The sequence below is a fragment of the Vombatus ursinus genome, unplaced genomic scaffold (genome assembly GCF_900497805.2).
Source record: "Vombatus ursinus unplaced genomic scaffold, bare-nosed wombat genome assembly UNPS02014830.1, whole genome shotgun sequence".
In the NCBI taxonomy this organism is placed as follows: domain Eukaryota; kingdom Metazoa; phylum Chordata; class Mammalia; order Diprotodontia; family Vombatidae; genus Vombatus; species Vombatus ursinus.
In genome coordinates this window covers 8,363,537-8,383,644 of record NW_020954608.1, presented here as the reverse complement: position 1 = coordinate 8,383,644, position 20,108 = coordinate 8,363,537, and the positions used below count along the sequence as shown (strand labels likewise).

The window sequence follows — 20,108 nt, the reverse complement described above, 5'->3', positions numbered from 1 at the left end:
ACCTATCTTGAGTGATAGTCAAGATGTGCATATTCCCCCAAGGGAAAAAAGTGAGAAAAGAAAAGAAAACCTGGTTTATCAACAAGAGGGATGGAAATATAAGTTTACATCAGTGGCAACAACTAGTTTCCCCAAGAGTTTGAGCCAAGTATGCTAAATATTTTCTTAGAATTTCTGTTTGGTTTGAAAACAATGGCATATGCACATATGTACTTAAACTGTTTTGAAGTTAAATTTTTTTCACATTTAACTAGAGTTGTCTTTTTCAAACATTTAAATCATTTATTTTTTTTTTCTTCAATCACTGACTAGATTTCTTACACAAAAAATTGAGGGAGAGAGAGGGAGGGACACTAAGACACAGAAAGAGCCAGGCAGGGCACCCAGGCTCAAAAGCATCTCAGAATTAGGAGCTTCTCTGCCTTTTGACTAAGAACAAGTATAGGTGTTATCAGGTCTCATTCAAGGAACACAGGTTTACATTTTCTGAAGTTGTCTAAAAGGGAGGCAACATTCCACCCAGAAGAGGGCAATGGTACTTACACAAAATGAAAAAGTTTTTAATGAACAGAATAACTGTCCCACAGGGAGCCTTCTCTTCACCATTAACTTGTTAAGGACATCACATGTATATATGATAGATAGTTAGATAGATAGATAGACAGACAGACAGACAGACAGACAGACAGACAGACAGATAGGTAGATAGTATAACATGTGACATCAGACCCTGGCTTATTACCTTCCTCTGTGTGCCATTAATGATGACGATTGCTAGCATTTATATAGTTCTTTAATGTTTCCAAATTGCTTTACAAATACTATTTCATTTTATCCACACAACAACTTTGGGAGGTAGGTACTCTTTTAAACCCATTTTGCACATGAGCAAACTGAGGCATACAGAGTGAATTGCTCAGAGTCATACAACTAGGAAATGTCTGAGGATGGATTTGAACTCAGGTCTTCCTGACTCTAGCTCCAGCACTCTATCCAGGTAGCCACCTCTGCCTCAAATAAAAAACCATGTATCCTTTGAAATTTCTGGTGAGGATTTGGAAGTCCTATGGTAATTTCAAGTACTCTATTCTCTGATTATAATTATCATAAAAACATTTATGTAGACTTCCATGCTGTTGATGAGATACAAAAAATGTAGATCAATATCCAGAACTTAAAGATTCTACCCCTGCCCCATCTTAAACTGAATAAGAGATCCACAGACTACACAAAAGTCAATAGCTAGTTTTAAGAGCATGGGACAAAAGAGAACAGAAAGTGAATTGGAAAATCATGAGAAAAAAATCTTTTGCAAATACCTTCCATCATTTGGCAGCTCACCATCATCCTTCAGCCAAGTGAGAGTAGCTATTAAAGTTGGATCATGTTTCACTTTGCATTCAAAGGAAACTTTGCCACCTCTTTGCACAACTTTGTATTCAGGCTGTTTAATGATTCTGGTGGGATCTGAAATTTATAAAGTTATTTTTAACCATTTGAAAAAGTAGGAAACTTGCTCGATGACACACGCCATTTAAAATCCAAGGCCGTCTGGCTTACCTTTGATTTCTAGATGAACATCATTTTTCGCCATCCCTAACTTGTTCCTTACTACACATGTGTATGTGCCTGCACTGTCTTTCTGAGCCATGGGAATTTCCAAAGTTCCATTGTCATGGAACACATATGTGTTCTCCTGGAGAACACTTCCTTTTGTTCCCTTAAACCTATGTAGCAAAAAGAATATGAAGAGAAAATATTTAACATTCATTTAAACTCAGACACATAATGCTCTGTTTTTAAAGGTCAAGGCAAACATTATCTGCATTTAAGTGTTAATTGTGGAGCTGGGCGTAATTACAATGCCTAGGAGCATTCATGGTTCTTTATGCATAAAAGTCTACATGTGCCACAGGTAAAATTAAATAAGCCCTGAAAAAAAAAGTGAGTACATTAGACAGCTTGACTGTATGTGCAGTTAGGTGCATTTAAAAAAAATAACCATGGGCATGTTAGCAATAATTTTAAAATGCTATAAAGCTGGCAAAATGAAAACGGCTCTCCCTGAAGGGTTATTTCCCCTCAGTTTCTAAAAGAAAATGGGAACTCTAGTTTAACACATAACTTCCCCTGCTAGGAACAAGGTAACTAGGAGATTTTAACTACAAGACAGATAGAAAGGATGCACGGGACGGCATGGATGGTGAGGCAATATTAATGACAGGAAGTGGTATGTTGTATTCTTTCAGATCCCAGGGTTGTGGCTGCCTTGAAGAGATGATATGGATAAATGAAAAGGAGAACTAGGCAGGGTGACCATAGATGTGGCAGTAGTGTCATAATTATATTCATTGGGGAGCCCACTATTTCCAATTTCTATTGTGTAGTAGACCTCTGTATGCCCCAATCTAGTTATTCTGTTCCTTCCCTTTCTGGAACAACTGCTCTCACTCTCCTCTCTGCCTTTATTTAGGCCAAAATATTCAGGGGAAAATGGTGGCGACAGTATTGATTATGAGCATATGAGGCTGTAAATGTAAATAGTTAAAGGAGGAAGTAGAAAGCATGTGGGAGAGTGAAAGATCACAGCCATAGAATCTTAGAGGGGAAAAGAATTTTAGAGTTTAATCTAGTCCATCTTCGCATTCGATGTTACTGCATTATTTCTACAGCATAACCGATGGGGGCTTACTATCTCATAAGGCAGCCTATTCTATTGTTGGGCAGCTGTGGGCGGTGTGGTCCAGTGGGAAAAGCGATGGATTTGGAATCAGCAGATCTGGGTTTGAATCTCAGTTTTGCTACTTACTACGTGTTTGTCCTTGGATGAGACATCTTTCTTTGCTGGTCTCAATTTTCTCAAGTATAAAACGAAGGGGTTTATCTAATTCAGAAGTGATAAACTCAGAACCAGCTACTGCTCATGCCTCAAACTAGATTAAAATATAATCAGGAAATGTTTAACAAAATAAATAAAAATACAATATAATATGGATAATGGTAATGGGCAGCTAGTTCAAAAGAGTTCAAATGTGGCCTCAGCCTAGCTGTGCCTATATATGTGCCTTTAGAATATAGTGAGTGCTATATAAATATCAGTTATTATTATTACCAATACTAGCTGTGTGACCCTGGGCAAGTCACTAACCTCTGTTTGCCTCAGTTTCTTCATCTGTAAGTGGGGATAATAATAACATTTACCTCCCAGGGTTGTTACGAGGATCAAATGAGATAATAATTGTAAAGCACTTAGCACAGTGCCTGGCACATAATAAATGCTGTGCAAATGTTAGCTGGAATCATCATTATTACTATTATAATTATTACTGTTAATTTTTGTTTTTTCTAAGTCACTATGTAGCCCACAGGGATCTGCTTTTATTTAAGTGACTCTACTGATATAAACAATTCCCAATGTCCTTTCCAGCTCTAAACGATGCCTGTTGTTGTTCAGTTATTTGGTCACATCTGATTCTTTGTGACCCTGTAGAGTGAGACCATAGTACACCCATACTGTCCATGGGTTTTTCTTGGCAACGATACTGGAGTGGTTTGCCATTTCCTTGTCTACTAGATGAAAGCAAACAGAAGTTAAGTGACTTGCCCAGGGTCACACAGCTAGCAAGAGTCTGAGGCTGAATTTGAATTCAGGTCTTCCTGACTTCAGGCCCAGCACTCTATCGACTGAGCCATCTAGCTGCCTCTATATGATGACTTCTCCCCCACCCCCTACTCTCCACCCCTAACTCAATATCATATTTGCCCTCTTCGTCAACTCCCTCAAATCTTTCTTCCTCAGATAATGACACTGACAATAAGGAAAGGAGCCCAGAGCTAGAAAGCATGTAGTAGAGGTCCATTCATTGGTTCTTAAGGGAATAGTTTCCTATGAACATCCTGGTGAGAGTGGGTGACACCCATGGTGTAGCCAGAATCTGCTGGATGACCCTGCAAAGATGACAGCTTGGGGCAGGAGGCCCAACTACCTGCTAGGACCATCTTTTCCAATTAGTGCATTCCTTTCTAGGCCTACATCATTGGGATGGGCCCATTCTGGCCATGCTTCATTCCCCTCCCAGCTGTGATTCTGACTGTTCAGACTTTGCTGCCTTGCCTCTCCTGGGTGGGTACCTTCTCTCCTCCAACTCTTCACTGCCCTTTTTTCATGAGTGGTCATGCTCTAAGAATTTGTCCTTAGCGACCAACCTTTTGGTTAGAAGATCATAGATCTGGAACTGGAAAGGACCCAGGAGGCCATCTAAGCCAACACCTTCATTTTATAGATGAGGAACCGGAGGCCCAGGGAGGTTAATTCACTCACCCAAGGTCACACAGGGAATAAATATGTGAGGTGAGACTAGAAACCAGGTTCTCTGACTACAGAGCTGGTGCTCCTTCCACTGTACCACAACACCACCCCCAATGGTAATGAAGCTTGTTTTGGTTTTAGCTAGGCGGGTACTCAGACAGCAGACGCAGTGTGTGTCTAGGATATTAATCAAAACATTTCTAGCTTTCTGTTAGAAGTATCAGTCTATTGGCTTAGCCTTTGGGATCCCAAGATTACCTCCATGTCATAATCAAGCATTAGAAGAGGACATTTGTGAAGACAACACTATTTTTAAATAGTCAAATCTTTGTTCAGGAAACAATTGCTTCCTTTACCAGTGCCTCTCCCCTCTATTCAAAAAAGTCCCAGGCTACTTCCAAGGGGTTGGCCACATGTAGCACTCCATTGAATGGGAGAGCTCACTCGTTTACAGGAGAAAAGGTCACAACACATTCAGGATAATCTTCCTATCCTATACAATTTAGCCAGTAGTCTAAGAAGTTTACCACAAGGTGTATATCCAATGTGCTGTGGGCTTTCCCCTCATTTTCTTGTCACTGTGAAGAAACCAATGGAACTTAAGAACTGTCCGTTTGATTATCTTTTGTTTTGACTACACAGCTGGCCATTTTCTTATCTTATACACAGTAACGGGATAAAATTCAGCATTAGTTTTTTTTTATCCTCTTTATTTTTTGAATAACAGGACAACATATTTGTAAGTGAGGCAATACAATCTATGAAAGCTTTCGAAAGATTAAGAACAACACATTTTGAGAAGCTTTGCACCCAAAAACATACCCACGGCATTAAGATTATTAATATGGCTATTTTTACAAGCTATTAATCTCTCTCTTTATTACATTCTTTTCATTTTGTGCTAAAGGTTGGTTTGTATGTTAATAAAACATTCTTTTTTCATTACAAACTAATAAAAAGAGGAAAAAAGATAAAAAAAAGAAAAATAAAGGAAAATAGGTCTTAACTTTTTAAAAATAGGTACTGTTCCTTACCATTCGATGGTAGGAATGGGAGAACCAAAGAAAGCACAATCTAACATAGCAGGCCTGTCTGTAATGACCTGATAACGCAAATTTGCTTCAGTAAGTATCCGTGGTGGTTCAGCTAAAATAGGAAAAAATGAAGAGACGCATTTAAGACTCAAAAATATAGTCATCCCTAGTATCTGTTTTTATTTTCTTGCACGGCTTCATGTTAAATCCTGCCATCTTAGTACTGGCTCTGTTACAGGTTGGCAGGTTAGCTTGGAAAAGAGCGGAGTTCTCCATATATTCTATGTTTATTGAGAAATTAGCACAAAGGACATTAAGATGACAATATGTCCTGGTTTCCAACACTTTCACTAAGACTTTCGGGGCTTAGCTATCTTTCCTGAGTTAAATGTTTAATTCTTTATTTCTAAAGCATTTCTAAAGGGTCGTGGACCCTTCTGGGGATTCTGATGAAGTCAATGGACCCCTTCTTAAACACATAAAATACACAGTATTACAAAGGAAACTAATTATATTGAAATTCAACTGTCAAAATTTATATTTAAATAAAACAGTTCATGGACTTCAGGTTAAGCACCCCTATTGTAAAGTATCTCAAATGCTGGCAAAACTTCCTGATTTTTGTTTTTGTTTTGAAAAGGGACACACCTACCTTAGGTAGTTAAAGAAAAAAAATCTTCTGTTATTATGAGACAATTTCTACAGAAAATAAGTAAAAAATATTGCTATTTGGGTAATTTGAATATTAGAAATAAGCTAATTGCTTTCCTAGAACATCAGATACAGAAATGGATGAAATAGAGATCTCATTAAATATCTATATATACACATTTCTTTCTTAGTTATCTAAACATTTTACCACAAATAAAGAATATATATTTTTTAATATATTCATGAATTAAGTAAAGGTCAAGGATATGAGTCCCATTTTACAGATTAAGAACTGGAAGAATAGGATAATTAAAAAATTTGCCAAGCCTGGGGGCAGAAATTATAGTAAAATCTGGATTTTAAAATTACTACTCAATCTTATGTTATTTTTCTTTTCCATAGACCAAGGAGTCAACCTATCAATCAACTAATAAGAGGACTTTTAAAAATACTTTTTTAAAATGTTGGGTTAACCTGTTCTTATTTAAAAAAATAAAGTCCTAAGAGATATGAGTGAAAGAGAAAGAACAGCAATTATGAATTAAATAGATAGTTACTCAGGCAGGCAGGTGATGTAGAGGGTAGAGTGCTGAATCTGGAATTAGGAAGAACTGAGTTCAAACCTGGCCTCAGACACATACTCTGCTTTGTATCTTCCGCACTGCCTAGTTTCATCTCTATAGAACAAAATGCTCCTCCCAGGATAAATTTATCACTTCTAAACTCACTATCATGCTGCTAACTCAAGCCTTGATTGACACAAACTCACTCAGCTTCTTCCCCTGTCCAATTGGCAGATGGAGCACCAAACTCCTTCTAATGCCTTCCTTTAGAGAGGGCAGAAAGGAGACTCAGCTTACTCCACTTTACGTCTGCTGCTCTGCTTGCTTTCAACTCCACAGAACAAGAAACCCACTGCTGGCACCCCAAACTTACTTTTCTGCCTCCTTTTGTGTGTTGTCTGCCTTTTTAGATTGTAAGCTCCTTGAAGGCAGGGGCTGTCTTTCTTCTTATTAATTGTTTCCCTGCCTTAGCATAATGCCCAGCATATAGTAGGTACTTAATAAATGTTTATTACATTGGATTGACCCTGGGCAAGTCACTTAACCTCTGTCTACTTCAGTTTCCTCAACTGTAAAATGAGGATAATAACAGCACCTAACCACCCCCCCCCCCTTGTGAGAATCAAATGAGATAATATTTGTAAAGAGATTAGCATAGCCTGGCACATAATAGGCACTATACAAATGCTTATTCACCCTACTCATGAACTATGAGGAAACACCTTACCCAAAACGTTCACAAATGCATTTGCCAGCAAGTATCCATATTCATTTGAAGCATTGCATTGATAAACAGCACTGGAACTTTCTTGAACATCAGAAAAGAGAATGGTATCACCATCTATTTTTCTGCTAGGATCATCAGGAGCCACTGTTTGGGTGTAAAAAAATAAAATGATTCCCCTTGAACTTAACTGTTTTAAGAAATGTATAAAGAACTTATAAGAGTGGAAATATGCAGTCATAAAATACAGACAGAGCTTAGGTAGGTGTTGAAGGAATGAGACCATGTGAAAAACTCAAGGTTTTGTTTGTTTTTTAAATTAAGGAGCTTATTCAGAGTCTGAATCTGATTTTTATTTTTAGAGCTGGAAGAGATGATCTATTCTAACAACAACAAAAATGTACTCCACAGTGTTGAATCACCATCTATCAGCAGGGCTAAGAAGGTTATTCATTTTCAATACTTATTCAGTCTTACGTGGATAAAGTGGACTCTGTCCTTATAAGATTCAGCCTGAAGAGTATTAATAGTATGTGTAATACGCTTTCAAAAATGGCAGTTCAGCTGAAAGGTACAATGTGGGCTTTAGACAAGTGCAAATTTCTTGAAAAGGAACCAGTGCACAGAATCAAACCAAGAAACCCCTACCTTGCTACAGACCATAGTTTCCTCATCTCACAAATGACCAGGTTGAATTTGGCGACCCCTAAGATCTCTTTTAGCTCTAATGTTCTGAGATGGTGACTGTAACTGCTGAGCTCTGTCCTCTCATCAAGCTAATTTTGTGGCTACATGCCCCATCCTCATAGTGTGCCCACACTCCAGCTACCAGGAGAGATGCTGTCATTTGAGTAACTCCACCAGCACTGGGTCCCTCTGTTTGAGGTCCTGAGTACTGTGAGAGTGGATGAACAGGGCAGAAGAGTGGTGTTTCCAGCAAGAAGAGGAATCCAGCTGTCCAAGAAAATTTTTATAAGAATATCCTCATCAACAAAATTAATACATTAGAATGAGAAACATATTTTCCTGTTTTAGAAATTTCTATATTCACAAAACTCCTACTTCATTGTAAATTCATTGAAGTTTCTAATATGTTATTGTAGCCAAGAGTTAAATTTGGCTAAGTGCTGGAACGATGTAGGCCTGCGCATAGAACTGACTGAGGCTAAGGATATGGGCTTGATAATGCAGCTGGTGGCTAACTAGACCTATGCCAGCTGTTTTTTCTTCCTCCTCTCTAACCCTTGATTGGTGAGAGATAGCACTTCATTCTAAAGACTGATGACTTCTGGTTTGGATTGGCCTAGGTACAAGGGGAAAAAGGGATAATGAGGATGAATTACAGCTAATTCCAAAGGGGAAGAACATCAAGAGCATGGATGCAGAAGTGAACAGACTTATGAAGCTAACTCTGGCCCAGAGGCATAGTTGAGTTAAACTGGTGAATATTAATTCTCGAATAATAATTATAAACTAACTGGGATGAGAGCTCTGGAAGGCATGACTGAGTGAGATTTGGGGAGGAGAAAGAGAGGAATGATTCCATCAAATCCCTGAGAAGTGGGAGAAGAATGGAAAGTTACTTTAATGAAGATAATGTCCTATGCTCAAATGCTAGGTGGAAACTATGTGTCTTGGCCTATGCACGTGCCCACACCTCTTAACCAGACATAAGCAGCTCAGTAAACTATTTGTAGTAAATTAGCTTGCTTTAAGCTACTCTCTGACCTCAGAAAGTCTCTAATGGGGGAGGAGGTGGGTGAGGAACAACTGTGAATAATAAAGAAAGAATAGATTGGAATAAAATATCTCTTTAAGACGATTGGATTTTCAGCGAAATCTTGAGTCATAAAGAGTGAGGACAAATCTATTCCTATTTCTATTGAAATAGAATGCAACTGAATGCCTAAATAATACATGAGAATACATCAGTGTCACCTCAGGCAGTAAGCATTACTGTGCTATTGGACAGAATACCCTTTTGATGAGTGCCAAACCTTAGGTCAAATCCTTACACTGTCTTTAAAAATTTCCTCTCAAATATAAAGATGCCCAAATGAATCTCAAAAACGAGTAACCAGTATCCTTGTCTATTAATGATTAACTAGATTAACGGAGCATTTAAATCAATTAGGTTATCCTCAGTTCTCACTGTAAATAGCCTAGCTATAGTAAATAACCACTATATTGTGAAGTATCTCAGTTCCACCCCAGGTAAAGCTGCTGTCCAATGATTAAAAAAAAAGATGTTTTACTCCTTCACTTAAAACCCTTCATTATTTTCTTATCTCTAAGACATGGTTCATATTAAGTTTACTATGTAACTTGAATCAAAATAAACTAAATGGTAGTCTTTCACTCTTTCTTTATTTCACCAAGTCCAAAATGTTGTGGTCATATTTATAATATAAAAATCTCTAACGTTTTTAAGACTAGTCCGTGTTACCCTGGAAATTCAATACAGATTATCAATACCCAAGACCCATTTAAACCCCTGCTGAGGGAGTCCCTTTCTGAGCCTCTTTCACATAAGGCAACCTTCCATGGATAATACAAATGTTCTTTAAAAGGGCATTATTCTACAATACACTCACAATCAATAACTAATTTCTGAAATCATATGAAATGTTCCACTCGATATAACAATATGAAGGAAATCCTGATGATGGATAAGCTTTAGAATATTTTGAAGTAGCCCCTTAGCCCACACCTGCTGTTTGTGAACCTAACATTTTAAATCAAGCCCAAGCCATAAGTTATGCCTTTAAAAAGCAAACACGCACAGGCACAGAGATATAGATACACACTCACATATAAAATATTTTTCTAGACTTCTCAATAGGTTATAGGTTGTTATCAACTGTAGAAATGAACATAAATTAGAGAGAACAATAAATGACCAAGGAACAGATTTGTCATATCTTTTGTAAGCAATCAATGCAAACCCAGAACCATTTTCAAGGGTCCTATATAGCTTCGCCTATAGTCTACACAGCTTTTTCATTACCTTTCAAAAAATCACAGAATCTCAGAGTTGCAACAGACATTAGAAGCCATCTAATCTAACAGATACCTGAACAGGAATCTCTTCCCTGATAACTCTCATAAGTGGTTAAGTAGCCTGCACCTGAAGAGCTCTAGAGAAGGAATTTAATATATCCTGGGGCAGTCCATTCCATTTTTGGTTAGCCCCAATTGTTAGGAAGCATTTTTTTCTCCTATAGGGCAGATCTCTATCTGCCTTGTTTCAGCTTCAATGCACTATTCAAAATTCTGCCCTCCGAGGCAAAGAAGACTAAGTTTTCCATATGACATCCCTTAAGATACTTGAAGACATTATTTACTCTTCCCTCCCCAAATATCCATGTTAAATATCCCTAGCTCCATCAACTAATCCTCAAATGGAAGATTCTCTAGGCTCTTCATGACCCTGGATTAACTTTTCTAAACACGTTATATAACATCAATATCCCATATAGGCACAATATGGAACAGTAGAAAGAATGTTGACTTTGGAGTCTGAGGAAACAGATTTGAATTCTATTTCTGACACTTAGTTCCTGGCACCTGCTTGATTTTGGACAAATCAGTTCACCTTGCAGGGCCTCAGCTTTTTCATTTGTAAAATGAATATATGAATTAGATGACTTCTAAGGTAACCTCTACTCAGTGTGTGCTGGTAAATGTTTAACAACCAGCTCTCTGGGGGGAAAAAGGTGCACATGATACATATGATAAGTTTAACCTGCAATATTTACGGTTTCCCATCACTTTCTCAAGTCTACACAATTAATAAAACAACAAATCAAGCCCTGGTTTGTAGTGTTAGCTGATATGTGGGTGTAAATGCTCACATATCCCTGCTTCTACCTCTAAATCTGATCTTTCCTAAAATGCAATGCTCAAAACTCAATACTCCAGGTATTGTGTAATTGGGGGGTGTTATCCTCCTGACTTCTCTTAATGTATACATGTTATCATGTATACACACATATATATATATCTTCCATGGCTCCTTATATATATATATAAGGAGCCATGGAAGATTTTTTTTTTTGGCTTAGGCAATGGGGTTAAGTGACTTGCCCAGGGTCACACAGCTAGTAAAGTGTTATGTGTCTGAGGCTGCATTTGAACTCAGGTCCTCCTGAATCCAGGGCCAGTCCACTATCTGCTACGCCACCTAACTGCTCCTCCATGAAAGATTTTTGAGCCACTAACGGTTATTGGTGACACATATGGTTAGACCTATCCACTCATATGATTATTTTGGCAATTGCATAAGGGACAAATGGGAAAGAGAAGATAATGAAATCAGGGAGGCCAGTTAGAAAGCTTTTGTAATAGGCCATGTAAGAGGTGATGATGGTCTGAAGTAGGATGGTGATCATATGAATGGAGGAGACAGATTGAGAATCAATAAAATGTGGCAACTAATTAGAAACAGCAGATTAACAAGAGGGAAGATTCCAAGATGATCATGAGGTTTTGAGTCTATATACCTGGAAAGTATGGTAGTAACACCAACAGAACAGGAAAGTTAGGAAGAATAAACAGTTTTAGGGGGAAGATGCTGAGTTTAATTTTAGGTGTGTTGAGTTTGAGGTGTTGGTGGTACAGCTGTCCAGGAGACAGTTGGAGATATGAGAATGGACTTCAGGGAAATTATTAGGACTGGTTTTAAAGATATGGAAGTTTTTTGCAGGAAGGTGATAAACATACGGGAACAGAGGGATCCAGAAGTCATGGGAATGAAGGAAGCTGATGCCCATTCTGAGAGACCAAGATGCTGTACAGGTTATCAGTATGAATGGGAAGTCACTAAGGGAGAGAAAGAAGACAGAGCTTTGGAAGATGCCCAGACTTTGGGGTAGTAGAGCATAATGAACAAGAAAAGGAGACTGAGGAGGTAAAATCAGATAGATATGAGGGGAACCAGAGACACAAATTTCAATTCCATTTAATAAACCTTCATTAAGATCTTAAAGTGTGCAAGATATTACGTGAAGCCCTGGGGAAACAAAGCCAAGAAAAACAAAAAAAAGTTCCTATCTTCAAGGAGTTTATATTTTCTTGGAAAACACTAAGAGAATCCAGAAGGCAAGAGAGGAGAGAGAGACCAGGTAGGGGGATGATCCAGAGCAATGACTGCTACAGGAAGATCAAGGAAGATGAAGACTGGGAAAAGGCCACCATATTTAGTAATTAAGAGAGCACTGACAATCTTTGAAAGAGCAATTGCAACTGAGTGAGAGGGTTAGAATCTAGATTGCAAAGGATGAAGAGTGAATGGGAGGTGAAGAAGAAAAGGCAGGGGGTATAAACTATCTTTTCTAGGAGTTTAGTGGTTAAAAAAAGAGTAGAGATATAAGATAATAGTTTGGAAGGATGACAGAGTTAAGGGGATGGGGTTAAGGGCAGAGGAGACCCAAGAATGGTTACATGATTTCTTCTCCCTTGTTCAGTGACTCAGGAGTTGAAGCAGAGAAAACAAATGGTGGGAGTGACCCACATTTGAGGCTTGAGCAGTAGGCTAGAGGTGCAAAGTATTCAACAGCAGATAGCACTGGGTAAAAGGAGACCAGAATGAAGGTGATGGACTTAGGATTTAAGGTCAGGGAAAGAGGAACGAATAGGTTTAGTATTAGTGTCAGTAAGAGAGGTGGAAGGATAGGAGATTAAAATCAGGACAATTTCAGGATTCAAAATCTTGGAACTGGAACATATTTTTTGGTAATGGTGAGTTTAAGGTACAATTGCATTTAGGGCAATTGTAGCAGGGTAGAGCCAGAGGTCATGGGAATTAAGAAAGTTGATGTCCGTCCTGAGAGACCAGGATGTTTTATAGGCTATCAGCTGAATGGGAAGTCATTAAGGATGAATATAGGAGTTAGGAGGGCTAAGGAGACTGTACACCAGCTTTCTCTTCCCCATTCCACTACTCACTAAGTCTCAGTAGTATTTATGAAGTCAAATTTGCCTGATTGAGTAATGAAGTCTAGTTCATCTCATTTATTAGCCATATTTTCTGCATTTACACATATGCATTTGAAACCATTGGGTTTTACAATTTTGCTCTTAAAAATGATTTGTTAAATTGAATAAATCATCTTAGATTTAAAGGCATTCAGGATGAGGTCCATTCTTGTCATTGATGCTTAAAATAACACCCCAGTCAGGTGACAAGTCCTGACAATTTTACCCTCATAATACCTCTCATGTTCCTCTCTTTCTCTCCTCTCAAACTACGACCATCCTTGTTCAGGCCTTAATCCTTCTCATAAGGACAACTGTGAGAGATTTTCCAACTAACCTTCCTGTCTCTAGCCTCCTCACTCTCCAAATTATCACAAAAATAAATAAAACACACAAAATAATCTTCCTGTTACATAGGTCTAGCTAACTATGTCACTCTCCAGCTTAAAAAAAAACCTTCAGTGGTTCCCTATGGAAAAACAGATTCTTCATCCTGGCACCCAAGGCCTGGTCCATCTGGTTCCATTTCTAACCTAATTTCACTCTAATCCCTTTCATATACTTTACATGCCAAACTGGACTATTAGCTACTACACTACATTGTCATGGATCCTTTTGCCTCATATGTTCCTCCATACCTGGAATGCACACACTTTCATCTATTCCTGTTGAAATCGTCATCCTCCAAGGCCCAGTTCAGGTGCCACCTGCTCTTTCATCACTGTAAGGTTCATTTTCCTACGACCTTTTTAGGATTTATAGAGTACTTTCTTCACTCCTATGAGGTTAAGTAGTGCAAAGATGATTCTCATTTTACATATGAGGAAACTGAAACACAGAATGCAGAAATGATTTGCCCACGTTTGTAGATATGGAAAAAGGTCAGAGTTAGAACTAGAATGGAAGTCTTAAAATTCTGAAGTCAGTGATCTTTTTACTACATTATACTGGCTTGTAAGCCTCCCAACAGAAAATGATCTCTCCCATGATAAATTTTCTTCGGGTGCTTTGTCTGGGTTTTCTCCTTCATTCTTGCTTCTCTGGAGTATCATCCATACTTGTGTCTATGTCATATATCCTCCACTCCTCTTAGACTGTAAGCTCCTTGAGGGCAGGGATTATATAAACTTTTTTTTTCATCTTTGTTTCCCCAGGGCCTAGTGTAATGTGCATTTTATATATTTTTTTTTGTTCAGTCGTGTCCTACTCTTTGTGATCCCATTTGGGGTTTTCTTGGCAGATACTGAAGTGGTTTGTCATTTCCTCCTCCAGCTCATTTTACAGATGAGGAACTGAAGCAAACAGGGTGAAGTGACTTGCCCAGGGTCACATAGCTAGTAAGTGTCTGAGGCCATATTTGATCTCAGAAAGATGAGTCTTCCTGACTCCATGCCTACCACTCTATCCACTGCGCTACCTAACTGCCTGTGCATTTTACATAGCTGACGTTGAATCAATGCTTGTTGAATTGAATCTCACAACTTTTACAAAGTCTGCTGGCATATACTAGCTGCCTCAGTTCATTCACCACAAATGGGAATTCGAACAGTTTCTCTTGATTCAGTGCTTGAGCGTTGTGTCTCAGGAGTACTTTGTTAAACCATAATATGATTTACAGTAGTGCAATTTTAGGAGTTTTCAAGAGCTGATCACCACCCCACAAGCCAAAGAGAAGCTCTGGGTCTGAATTATGTTGCTTGGTGGCACATGCTGAGGGAGAGAAATACCTCAATGAGGTGCTCAAATTCTAACTCCCCAGCAAAGTGAGAAAGGAAGATCAAGGATGGTCACTAAAACTAGGACACTGTTCCTGCATGTTAAAAATCTCCACATCAGACAGAAAACTTTTTTAAAAGCTTTTACATGGCCCTTTTCCTCATCAACTTATCAGAATGTCTGAACTCTTTGTCAGTTAACTAAAAGCCATCCTGCTGAAAATCCCCATTTCATCTTAATCAAATGGTCTCAAGATATTTGGGTTTGGCAAGATATTTCCCAGTAAAAATAAATATTTTCCAAAAAAGCAGTGAACAAGCTGATCTCTCCATAGGGGCAGAAGCTTCATCTCCACTAAATCCAAGAAAATATTAACAGTCACAGTGGCATAAGGAGGTCCACTTGGAAGCTGTCCAAGGTATGAAATCCATTTACTGTGCTACACCAGTGAAAATGTATGGACTTATTAAGTAACTACCTGCAGGCTTCTGTGTTGTACGGATCTTGCCAGCAACCCAAATCATGTGTCCCAAAGGGACAGTCTGGTGATCTAAGTCAAGTGTGTTTAATTCAAATGAACAATGAAAAAAAAAGAGCCCTCAGCAATAAAATCACTGCATGCACTTCAGAGGACCAGAGTCAAAGACCTAGGGGCAGTATCAGGTCTTTGGAGTTCTATTATTTTAGAGGAATTTTTTTTTTTTTTAGTGTAAAATCAACAAACCATCACTAACCACCTTTTCCCTCTCTTTGTCTCTGTACTCTGACCACTTTACAGTGATGGTTAAACTTTGTCCAATATCAAAATGATGGTATTTTTAAAAAGTTTGGGATAGGGACCAGGCCTATAATTTTATTGATACAGCAAACTCCCAAATAAGAAAATACTCACTACAAATTCTAGTCAGAACCTTTTCTTCAACTTAGAGAACTGCCTAGATAGAGCACTAGAGGTTAAATGAATTGCCCAGGGTCACAGTGTCAATATGGGTCAAAGGCAAGGCTTAAATTCAGGACTTAAAACCAGCTCTTCCTGGGCTTCTAGGCCAGCTCTGTGTCTACTACAACAAGTAATAATGATATTTTATATTTATAGGGCATTAAAAAATTTCCCAAGCCTTTTCCCTTGTATTATTTCACTTTCTCCCCATAGTCCTAAGAAGGAGGCATTATAATTATTATTATCATTATTATTATCACAATTTTGTAGATGAGGAATCTGAAGCAAAAAAAAAAGTCCAAGTGACTTTACAAAGGTTATACAGTTAAGTTGTGGTAGGCCCATGTGAGAAAGGATTAGTCAGGAGTTAGTCTTCCACAACAGTTTGCTTTATAAACTTTAAAGCACTGTGTAAATGTTATTTGTTTCTCCTCCTCCTCCTCTTCTTTCCTATTATTATCTATAGCAGACATCTGAATGATGGACTATATTTTTTCACTTCATTATTGGATAGGCTGTAAAAGAATAGTTTCTATAGAGGTTATTTAAGTCTTGACAATGAATAACTGAGGACTTCTCCTCCCCTGGTGAAGTTACTGTTGAGTTACTTTAGCCTCAGTCTGACCCTCACCACTCCTTTCACCTGTCTGCTGAGACCAAGTTTGAGCAAATATTGATTTGGAAGGCTCCTGTGGGGTAGAGGCTAGTTTCAGAGGTTAGGATATTCCACTTGAATTGCTTATATGGGATTTCTAGAAGGGGACGAGATGGGGTGGGGGGAAAACCATTCTCAGATGTTTTATAATATCATTACATTTCATAAACCATCCTTTAATTTTTTTTCTAAATGGTCTCATACTATAGATGAAAAGTGCTTATATGGATAGACAATTTTTTTTGTTATCACCTCAGAGAAGGCATGGAATATTAAATCAAAAGGCAAGATCCCTTTCATTCTTTGATTTTGCCTTCTGCCTCTGAAGTACCCTATATTTAGAATTTCATTATTTGAGGGTGTCTTTGAGATACCTAGGCAGTGGATTTATCTCTTAAGGATGCCTTGGTTCAAACACATTTCCTACTGATAGGCTAGATGAAAGACTTCTTGGAGTCAGTTACTTTTGCTGATGTTAGCTCAACTGTGCCCTTTTAAAATGTTTAGGGAAATCTGTGCAGAACTCCTGAGTAGCTGTAAGGAAAGACAGTGCTTGTCCATGTTCTTGTGCTATATTTCATTACACAATGTATCTGTCTAGAGTCAAAATGTGGACTAACCAAAAACCATTCCATTTAGGCTCTCTGACTTTTCTGTTTTATTCACAGTTCTCACCTTATTTCAAAGTGCTTCAAGGGTGGGGACAGCTTCCTGATAGACAATAATTGAATGCCTTCTCCAACTCATTTTCAAATCTCATCTCTCATTAAAGATTGCTACTTATAGTATTTAAACTCAATTCTCTGGTTCCTTGAAACGCAGATATGGCAGATATGAGATATGTCAGATATTCTACTCCATGACTTTTCCTTATGGACTTTCCCTATTTCCTTTTGAAAACCTAATGAAGTCCTAGTATATTTTCTACCTTTGTTCTTATGTAGACTCCATTCAAACCTCTTCCTTCCAGTTTTCTTCATTATCTATTCCCATTGTCTAGTCAACCTCCCAGACATTCCAATCAGAATTCTCCCTAAACTCACTTCAGTTTCAGGATCTTTTTACCAGCTCCTCCTCCAAACACCCAAAATTATTTGAGTGTATATAAGATCTACCCTGACCCCCACTTAAACGCTGAGATTTTCTCATGCCCGCTCATCATCACAGGCATCACTAGTGTTCAGATTCCTTAGGAGTCTGGCCTGTATGGCCCATCCCTAATAAACTGTGTCTCTGACTGAAAGAAGATTTGGGTTGAATTCTTTCAGGCAGGACCCGGGTGTCGTGATTTTGGGGTTGCAGCACCCCTAAACCTCTAGACCTCATCACCTTGTACATAGTAGCATTATATAAATGTTAGTGATGATGATGATGATGATGATGTACATGTTATCTCCTTTAAAGTTTTGTTACACAAAGACTTACAGGGAATATTTTTTAAATGATCTCCAAAGTATGAGAACAAAGTTGTTGGTTTTTTTTTTCTTCCACTACTGATTATCTTTTCCTTTTCCTTCCTAAAGTGATTCTTCATTACTGTCCTACCTGTGTCTGTCTGCTTTGTGGACCATGAATTAGGAAGATGTGGGTTCAAGCCACACCTCAGATGTTTGTTTACTAGCTGTGTGACCTTGGGCAAATCACAACCTTTCTGGGTCTCAGTTTTTTCATCTGTAAAATGAGGGGGTTGAATTAGAATCAGGGCTTCTTAAACTGTTTCTACTCATGCCCTTTTCCAGGGTAGGCAGTGTTTGTTGGTGACCTCTAGAGACTCTACCAGTTCTAATATCTTTCACCACATTTTAAAGGTTTTCATTTAGTTTTTCTCTGTCAAAAAGATGAAGACCCATCCCTGCCTAGTAGAGTACAGCTATTTTATCTCTACTCCCAGATTAGCAGCACCTGTAGTCTTTATGGCTATAAGACCACTGAAGAATGCCTTAAAGGTCCTACTGCCTATAAGCCAAAAGCTGATGAAGCTGGAACTCTGTCCTCTCTCCTTTGTCAAATGGACTGATTATCCTTTGTTAGGATTCACTTTGATGAATACAGTGACCCAACGGTAACAAAGAGACAATGCTTCATTTTCATCCAGATAAACCAGTAAACTACCAGAACTTTTATTAGCTGGGACAGCCAGAGCTTTGCCTCAGGTGATGCCTAGAGTGATGACTCACCACTTAAATCTGCAGATTGCCTTTCCTGTACTTCCCAGTTCTCTGTCTCTACTCCATCAACCAATCCTATACCACTACCTCCAGGATCAGAGCCTCATAGCAACCTGTTCCCAGGTCCTACCACAATCTCACTCCTAACTAATTTTTCTAGAGAACAAGGTGCCCTCTCTTCTAGCATGACTGTACCCAAACTTTCTGCTCCAAGTGAAAAAATCCCTAGTTGTGGTTCTGCAAAACACTGTTGGCAATTGTTAACTCCACAGGGAAAGAGAACTACAGAGGTTAAGTGATTTGTTCAATGTCCACATGGTAAGTTAAAATAATAGCTACTTTCAAGAGTTATTAGGGATGTGATTTAATTAGGACTACTGAGCAAACTAGATTATAGTGTTAGTAAAATGATTAGCCATCCAGTTCTTCTCATTTACCTAAGATCTTGTAGGAATAGATCTTATCCAATAATTTCATAGTCACATTAATAAATCTACATTTTGAAAAACAGTAACTGAAAGGCTATACTAATGGGCTATCTTAAACACCTCTGCATTTTGCACTTCAAAGTCAATGAATAAACAGACTCCAAATAATAGCATTGGCTCAGTAGAAAAAGCAGGATAAGAAAATGCTGTCCTGAAAGGAGGGGCTGGCCCTTGGTGGGTAACAGGACACAAGAACATTGCCGGATCCCCCTGTGAGGGCAGGGTAAATCACATTCTGTTTCCCTTTCCCCTATTCTTCACCTCATTGAACTAAAATCAGGTTAAAAATCCAGGAAAAAAGAATTCAGAACAGTACAATGACAGAAAGTAAAAGAGGAAGATATGAGCCTCAGGTCTATTTTATACCCAAATGGTAAAAAAGCCATCTCTTTCTTCCCTGTTGGTTGCCTCCATGATTCGCCACCCACTTGTCAATCATTTCTGCAGCCCAAGCAAGGCCAGGGATGAGTGTCTGATTTACCATGCCTTAGGGAAAAGGGATGCTGGGGAAGGGAGTGAGGCAGCCAGGGTTTCTCTGAGCTCTCCTTTCCTTCAACCTTTGTCTTAATAGTTAAGAGGCTATCTGGGCTAGCACTTTTTCTTCTTCCTATTGCCTCTTGCAAAATACCACCTTACTTTTTTATGTTTTACATACGTTACAAAGTGTTTTCAGATATATCCTCACTTGTCCTATGAAACAACCTTGTAAAGTAGACAGAGCAGGTATTATCACTATTTCTTTCCGAGTAGGAAATTGAGGTACAGAGAAAATGTCTTGGTCAAGCTTATATGCTTACTAGGTGACACAGCTGGGCCTACAATGGAAAATTCTCTATATCAAGTCCAGACTTTTCCTTTTCCTTTTCCTTTCCAGACTCCTTTCC

At 38.5% G+C, this 20,108-nt stretch overlaps 1 protein-coding gene across 1 annotated transcript in view; it reads right to left on the bottom strand.

Annotated features, from left to right (window-relative positions):
* Window positions 1–20,108, bottom strand: part of NRCAM (neuronal cell adhesion molecule) — a 151,603-nt gene that overhangs the window by 49,091 nt on the left and 82,404 nt on the right. The window contains exons 11-14 of the mRNA XM_027838633.1: window positions 7,285–7,428; window positions 5,344–5,455; window positions 1,561–1,727; window positions 1,320–1,467 (exon numbers count right to left, since the gene is read on the bottom strand). Of these exons, the coding sequence (XP_027694434.1) occupies window positions 1,320–1,467; window positions 1,561–1,727; window positions 5,344–5,455; window positions 7,285–7,428 (571 nt within the window). The remainder of the gene's footprint in view (window positions 1–1,319; window positions 1,468–1,560; window positions 1,728–5,343; window positions 5,456–7,284; window positions 7,429–20,108) is intronic.